An 8030-nucleotide genomic window follows, 5' to 3' on the forward strand; every position below is an offset into this window, starting at 1 on the left:
TTTGGGCTTCAGCTGACACTTTTTGGCTAAGTCCTGGATCTTCGCAATCCTACCTACAGCACCTGTAAGTATACAGTTTGTAGTAAATTAGCCACAACAGGTGTACACGCAGAACTTTTTCCCCCCTGCATTATTTTCTGCTTAGCAACAGACTGAACACGCTCATTTAGATTTGAATTTTTATTGCTTTGTTTACACAGTAAATATCAATCATGTGGTTAAGTCAAAGCCATGTGATTGGTTGCTATGAGGAAGCCTCATTCCAGTAAAGACATAAAGGAGAAGAACACAGGATTGTTAGCGACAATGAAAAGGTTACATTATAAAATAAGTTAAACGTCCCATCAAAATACAATTGTACATGAAGGTAATAATCAAAAATATTTTGTAAATGGAAAAACAATGAAACTCTTTTGCAAAAGTGCCATACAAACCAAAATAGACGCTGTGTACAGGTCTCTGGTTAGAAGAGAGTCAGCCTGCTGATGTGGATTATTTATTAAAAGTATCAAAAGACATTACTGGTCTTAAAGAAACACTGAATGATAAAAAGAGTCTGTTTGTATGTTAGTCTATTTCCTATACACGTGACACAGTGTAGGAGAAAACACTAAACTGTAAACAATGGAAGTATGGTCAGTGGTTATCAAGCTGCAAGCTTATGATATACATTATGTGCATTAATTTAACCCTTGTGTTGTCTTCCCATCGACCATGCAACTTTTTTTTGTGGTCAAAAATTTCAAATTAAATTTTTTTTGACATCTTTGTCAATTTAAAAAGAAAATGTGACAAATTTCCAATGTTATTGTCGATGTTTTTGCCAATTTTTCTGCACTTTTTTTGGGGACATTTTGTCACTTTTTCTCCAACATTCTTTGATCATTTATTTTATTTTTCACGCTATAAAATTGAATAACACCCAAATTCAATGAAAGTAGTGAACTGATCTTTTACTTTAATTGTAAACAGTAATGGTTGTACGGAACCATCCACGTTATGTTTTTGGGCAATTTTGGTTGAAAGAAACCCAAATTTCTAATATATAAACTTTTTGAAAATGGGTCAAATTTGACCTGAGGACAACAGGAGGGTTAAAAAGGAGAAGGAATGCTAACGAAGCTAAATGTGCAATTTTTTTTTTAGGAATTGTAAGATCTAGTTTACCTTGTTTCATCAACACATTGGGACTAAATCTTACCGTAACCTTTTATAAAAGGAGGCTGTGTCTGTCGGGGGGGGGGCTTGTCTTGACAAGTTTGTTCCCTTTGAGCCAAGAAATATTTTCAATATATTCTCTGTTCAAAAACTACAAGGTGCATATTCGCTGTTTTGTCGAAGAATTCCTGAGGTTTTCAGTTTTTAAAAAACTCTTGAGGGAGGGCGGCGCTACCGGGTGGTAGCTGGGTGCCGCGGTCTCATCCGGGAAATGACGTCATCACGGAGGACCCTGATAGGACAGCGTGGGAGCAGTCCGGCTCAGTTCTGGGGGGTGGAGTAGAACGAGTGGTGCTGCTGGCTCTGATCTGGAGGATTGCTGGCAAACAGGAGAGGGGCGGTCTCTGAGCCGTACCAGCTGAAACGGAGGGAGAAGAAGCATACAGCAGAACATAAACCAAATCACTTTATTCAGCTGTTCTGGATTTATTTAGACCCTAACATTATGATATATATATATATTTTTTTTTTTAAAGGTCCCATGGCATGCAAATTTTACTTTGAGGTGTTTTTTAACATTAATGAGTTCCCCCAGCCTGCCTATGGTCCCCCAGTGGCTAGAAATGGTGATAGGTGTAAACCGAGCCCTGGGTATCCTGCTCTGCCTTTGAGAAAATGAAAGCTCAGATGGGCCGATCTGGAATCTTCTCCTTATGAGGTCATAAGGAGCAAGGTTACCTCCTCTTTCTCTGCCCAGAGAATTTGGCCCACCCATGAGAGAGAGAGAGAGAGAGACATCATGGCTTTCAAACGAGCAAAGTGTCAGTTGGTCAAGGCCACACCCCCACCCTCCAGACTTCAGATACAGTATTAGGGGACCACTAAGATCTATATAAAGAGACTTCAGATAAAGTATTAGGGGTCCACTAAGGTCTATATAAAGAGACTTCAGATAAAGTATTAGGGGACCACTAAGATCTATATAAAGAGACTTCAGATAAAGTATTAGGGGAGCACTAAGGTCTATATAAAGAGACTTCAGATACAGTATTAGGGGAGCACTAAGGTCTATATAAAGAGACTTCAGATAAAGTATTAGGGGACCACTAAGGTCTATATAAAGAGACTTCAGATACAGTATTAGGGGAGCACTAAGGTCTATATAAAGAGACTTCAGATACAGTATTAGGGGACCACTAAGGTCTATATAAAAGAGACTTCAGATACAGTATTAGGGGAGCACTAAGGTCTATATAAAGAGACTTCAGATACAGTATTAGGGGACCACTAAGGTCTATATAAAAGCATCCAAAGAGCACCATGTCATGGGACCTTTAAATTTGCACAACTTGTCCCTCAGACACCCTGGAGGATCTTTTTCTTTCATCATTGATTCGTGTGCCACCTATTTGAATAATAATAATTTATACTTTATTCATCCCGCAATTCCAATGTTTTCACTGTTGTTAGAACAACAGGGGGTTCGGTGCCTTGCTCGAGAGCACCTTGGCAGTGCCCAGGAGATCACTTTTGGCCCCCGAAAAATATCTGGTTCAAGCTTTTCAAATGTGAATATTTTCTTAGTTTTCTATCATAGTGAAGTGAATATGTTTGAGATTTTTACTGCCGGTCGGACAACACAAGTCATTTAAAAAAAATTAAATAAACGTTTTACAGTTTTTTAAACATTTTATCAACTAAACTATGAATCGGTTGAGTGTGAAAAGTATCTGCAAGGAGAATCAACTACTGAAACCATTGTCATTTGCAGCCCAAGGAAAAGCCGTCGGTTATCACACTGAAGATGCTGGGACGAGGGAATGCTGTGCATCGTTTTCTTAATAACCAAGATGGATCATCAAATGGGATAGCAAAGGTCGCTGGATCTGGTTCTGCGTGTTTGAGGACGGTACCTCGAGTGTGGATGTGAACCGCGGGCCCATGGAACGGGTGCATCGTCATCGCTGCCTTGAGGGTCATCAAAGAAATATGGCCGAGGCAGGACCCGGTTGTTAATGGCCATGCTGCTGGTCTGTGGAAATGAGGGGGGGGGGTGGGAAGAGAACACGGGATGAAATGACTTCTACTGCTTCAGCAATACTGATCCTGTGTCATGTTTCATCACAGATTTTGTTTTTTAAACTTTAAAATGAAACGTGACACGGGATCAGTATCAAGTGAAACGTCTTTATTTAGCTGACGTCCAGTTTCTGTCCGGGGGGGCCCAACTACCTCCTGGGCGGGCCGGCGAACCCTGAAGATGAGGATGAGCAGACTGGTCGGCAGCAGCTCCCATACGAATAGGATCGCGCCGAAGGCCAGGTAGCCCCTGTCGCCCAGTTCACTACGCAAGTCAGCCTACAGACACACACACACACACACACACACACACACACACACACACACACACACACACACACACACACACACACACACACACACACACGGTTATCTAGTAGTCTGTGTTGGCATTTTCACTCACCATGGCTATCAACCTTATCATGACTAGGGCTGCACAACTTTTTATACTTTTCAATGAAAATGAGAATGATACAAAATGATCATTCCCTCCAGTATCGTGGATCACCCGGACGGTGACTTCCGATACTGGTTCCTAAACGCTACTTTTTTTCGATACTAATTTCATAAGATCCATTTTAACAAAAAAGAAATTATAACATTTTGGCACACATTTATTTTTCAGCTTCTACTCAGTTACGTAATCCCAGACTCTGTGTGTAACGTAGAGTTTTCTAACGACAGACAGCCAATCAGCAGCACTATTACATCTCGGTAGAGGCATGCTGCAGGCTTATTGGCTCACTGATGCTGATAAGATTTACTCCTTTGGGTATTGAAATTTGGCATTGAATGACGAGGCATTTTTCGATGCTCGATACTAAGGAGGCAATTCCATCGGTGCCTAAAAAGTATTGAATTCGGTACCCAGCCCTAATCATGACGTTCTGAGACATAGAAATATTGGCGGCCAACTTCAGCAATGCGCTGACTAAAAGTGCGTCAACTCAAATGTTAATGATCACCTGGTCTGAGACGTTGTACCAGTCAAAGTTGAAGGACTCCACTCGGTGGTTCTGAGACAGAATGAGCACCGTCAGGTTGTAGCAGGCCCGACTCGCAAACAACAAGATCACTGCTGCTCCCAGGGCTGCTGTACGGCACACCGTGGTCCCCTGGTCGGGAGGAAACACGCCGTTAGCCTGGACACCGCTCCGCCAGAGCCACAGAACGCTCGGGAGTAGGACTCATCATGAGGAATAAACTCATCTTAACGTGTAAAATCTGTTGAGGGCCTCTTACAACGCATTATTTAATAAATATTCACTTCATTATGTTGAGTTAATCTGCCACATTTTGTTACAAATTATTACATAATGCCCATGCTGCTGCGCTTATATATATATATATATATATATATATATTGTGGGAATAGATCAATTTTGGTTGGTTATTACAGATAAAAAAAAATTTAAATAAAGTGCAACCCCAGCATTTTGTAGGAACCGCTGCATTATGTAATAATTTATTACAAAATGCAGAGAACTGTATTACATACTGTATATTGCGTTCAGGGTTTTTATTACAAAATGCGGCAGATCATTACATAATGCGGGTGTTATTACATAATGAAGTGAAAATGTATTACATTTTGACGTTTTATTAGATAATGCCTTAAATGTATGTATTTTTTTCATTTGACTATATGTGACTTTATACTATACTATAGTGTGAAGCCACTGCTGCATCGGGGTCGTTTGCACGCCACTTCTAAGACTGACGCGGGGCACACCTTGCTGAGCAGGTAGGGGCTGGTGAAGCGCGAGTGTCGGGTCAGGAGCAACAGCAAGGCAGCCAGTAACACCGCATCCAGGATGAAGAGCAAGTCGTTGACTAGAACTCGAACCAGGACCAGACTCCAGGTCCGCTCCCCCGACCCGGCGCCTCTGTCTTCCAGAGACGCACAGGCCACGTTGACGCAGAGAAAGATGGCGCTCAGTGCACCGTACGCGCACCGCGCCAGCCATCTGGGGAAGACACGGAAGCCCGAGAGAGAGAGAGAGAGAGAGAGAGAGAGAGATGTATGTATATAGGGGTGTCAAACTCATTTTCCCAGAGGGCCACACTGGAAAAAGAGAATCACACCAAGGGCCAGACATGTAAAGTTTGTTGACGTGCTTTTGTTACTGCATGTCACTTTTTTAAAAACATTTTGGTAGTTTTTTTTCCTCATTTTTGTTGTTTTTGTTCCGACTTTTTTGTGGCTTTCTCAGACATTTGTCACCTTTTTGTAAATCTGTTGCTTTTTCACGACGTTTTGGTACGCTTTTTGTTTGTACAAAAGTCATCAAAAGAGTTCGTCAGCCATCATAGAATTTAGCAAATCAACTACCTGTTTCACAGCCTGAATATTAAACTCTGCTTCTGGGGGAATTTCTGAGTGTCAGAGTCGGCAAATCTGCCAGATTCTGCTTTGAATGTCAGGTAATTGCAGTTTTAAAAACACTTTCCTGTGTTTTTGGTTTGGCGCGCAACTAGGCGGGCCAAAATCTATTGGGAACCCAAACTGATCTACGGGCCGGATGTATATCTGTAACGGGCCGGATTTGGCCTGCGGGCCTTGAGTTTGACACTTGTGCTGTAGAGTAAAACTTACACTCCTCTGTCCACGTCTGAGTTATACATCGCTCTCACTTTGAGTAACACCTGTGGTACAGGAGAGAAATAAGCAACAGAGTAAACAAACACATCTGACATTAAGAATGAAACTGAAAGGAGAAGAAAAAAAAAAGAAGCTGCTCCACAAGGTTTCATTTAAATAGCTGTTTGGGAGACAGCTACTAAAAGGAATTCCCCAGCGTAAAGATTATCTAAAAACTTTGATACTTTAGGAAATTGTTTTACTTTCATTCATGTAATCGTACCATGACGTCTGTTATCACTAGTGTTGCGTCGGACCAATTCTTGTCACAATTTTGTTGTGTCAAGTATTTCCATCCACACTGCAGATGGCATAGCCTCGCTTCAAGACAATAACCCCTGTCCCGTTGTCCCCAGTCTTACCTGAGTGAAATACAGATTGATGAGGCTGAGAGTGAAGAACTGCAGACAGACAGGGAAGCAGTAGAGCAGCCAGTAGGCTGCGACAGGTAGGTGGTTGGCCTCCAGAGCGTTACGGAAGTAAAAGGAGAACAGGGTGGTGCGGAGGGCAGCCCAGAGCAGGCAGAGGAACAGGAAGACGCTCTGGTAGCTCCATCTTTTGTGTCTGTAGAGGTAGAGCAGCCAGAGCTGCGCGTACACCACCAGGAACAGCGCGGCGTACAGAGTGGTGTAGAGGATAGTGAAGCCGAGCTCGACCGACGGGGCGACAGCTGGATGCAGGGGGATCGGGACCGGCAGGTCGGAGGAGTTGGGAGGAGGGGCAGCTGTGACTGGAGCTTCCATTGGGAGTACTGCCGCAACTAAACTAAGTGTCCATCATCGCAGAGAAACTGCCAAAACTTCTCTCAGCCCCATCCGTTTACATGGGAGACCTGAAACTAAATGATGAGAGATCAGCAGGGCATGAGCATAATGCTGAGCAAAAGATGGTCAATATGGAGGAAAATGTATACCTTGATAACATTAATATGTTTGGGTGATAAAACAATATATAGCTACACCATGTTGAGACCATATCATTTTGCGGACAATGTTTTTGTTTTAATCCAATTTTTGCATCACCGCAATAAGGTATCTTAACATTCTTTGCAATGGTTATTTCAAGTGTTAATAGTTATTGGATTCCAAAAAATGTGCTAGGTCATGAAATGATGTCAACCTACTGCAATTTCATACAATCAACTTTTTTTTTGTCTTAAAATATTCTGAAAAGACCAGTAGTCATTGAGAAAATATTGCCACATCACAAATTATGGGTATGTATGAATATCAGGCGATTAAGTCATATATTATGATATCTGATTCTACAATATCCAAATTTAATAGACTCATAATATAGGTTTATATCTGGCAAATCGTATATAAAGTTGTCCAGCTGCTATTCTTCACACAGGACTGGACTGGAAAGGTAACTCCAAACAGTAACTTTCATTTCCAGGTGCATTCTTAGCTAAGTATTTCAGGACATATTTAAGCAGAAATCTGATTTTAAAAAACTGTCATTATTATTGACAATGTAACAACAATCCCATGATACAATTAACGTTACAATGATCTATGGTATATACATACTTTCCCAGCTGTGTCAAACTTTACATTGATTTAAACTATAGACAGTAACCTTATAATATATGACAATATAAAAGTCCCACCACTTAACAACATTAATCTAACAGTTCACTACAACGACTCAACGATTATCTCTCATTTTCGACATTAACATCAACATTTCAAACTTAACGGTAACGTAGCTAATATTTGTGGGACTATTTGATTTCATTATAATGTAACGTTACAGGTTTTCATGTGCCCCGTGGGTATTTTTCAGTGACCTTTGGAACTCTGTATCCCAGCTAGCTTAGCTAGCTAATGTCTTTACTTGGGTCTTTGGAACATAAACAACAACAGTTTTCCGTTTAGGCTGCTCAACAACGGCTAACCGAAACTTACTTTGAATGTCACCTATTTCGCGATGTCGCTCAGTTACGCTTCTCCTTTTCACACACAAAAAAACATTAAATGTATAGCTAAGCTGTCAGTAATCATTTAACGATAATAACTGACCTTATTTTAAGTGAACACCAAAGAAGCTCCAGGATAAGCAGACGACGGTAAATCTATATATGTCAATGTAAATCCCTTGTTGTTGTTTCCGTGTTGTATGGATCTGCGTAACGTCTGATAGGTGGAGC

The 8030-nt window shown here is 41.3% G+C and overlaps 1 protein-coding gene across 2 annotated transcripts; it reads right to left on the reverse strand.

Moving 5' to 3' along the window:
* Positions 1-165: 165 nt before the first annotated feature.
* On the reverse strand, positions 166-8029 carry gpr137 (G protein-coupled receptor 137). Of its 2 annotated transcripts, none has more exons than XM_039813445.1 (8): positions 7903-8029; positions 6241-6716; positions 5834-5883; positions 4970-5204; positions 4203-4352; positions 3391-3516; positions 3072-3190; positions 166-1576 (listed from the first exon to the last, which is right to left on the reverse strand). In XM_039813445.1, the coding sequence occupies exons 2-8, from the start codon at positions 6619-6621 to the stop codon at positions 1480-1482; spliced, it is 1158 nt and encodes a 385-aa protein (XP_039669379.1). In that variant the 5' UTR covers positions 6622-6716; positions 7903-8029; the 3' UTR covers positions 166-1479. The 2 variants fall into 2 exon arrangements, with proteins under 2 accessions (XP_039669379.1, XP_039669380.1); XM_039813446.1 differs by having other exon boundaries at positions 7789-7919.
* Position 8030: the final 1 nt, after the last annotated feature.

This window comes from Perca fluviatilis, chromosome 10, assembly GCF_010015445.1.
Source record: "Perca fluviatilis chromosome 10, GENO_Pfluv_1.0, whole genome shotgun sequence".
Classification (NCBI taxonomy): Eukaryota; Metazoa; Chordata; class Actinopteri; order Perciformes; family Percidae; genus Perca; species Perca fluviatilis.

What these genes read in the sequence shown, in the direction of transcription:
- gpr137 (XM_039813445.1), bottom strand. Translation starts at nt 6,621, where the DNA reads ATGGAAGCTCCAGTCACAGCTGCCCCTCCTCCCAACTCCTCCGACCTG. An exon ending in TCAGACGTGGACAGAGGAGT is followed by an intron (nt 5,205 to 5,833) that starts GTAAGTTTTACT and finishes TGTCTTCCCCAG; the next exon opens with ATGGCTGGCGCGGTGCGCGT. An exon ending in GCCCCTACCTGCTCAGCAAG is followed by an intron (nt 4,353 to 4,969) that starts GTGTGCCCCGCG and finishes CCTCCCGACCAG; the next exon opens with GGGACCACGGTGTGCCGTAC.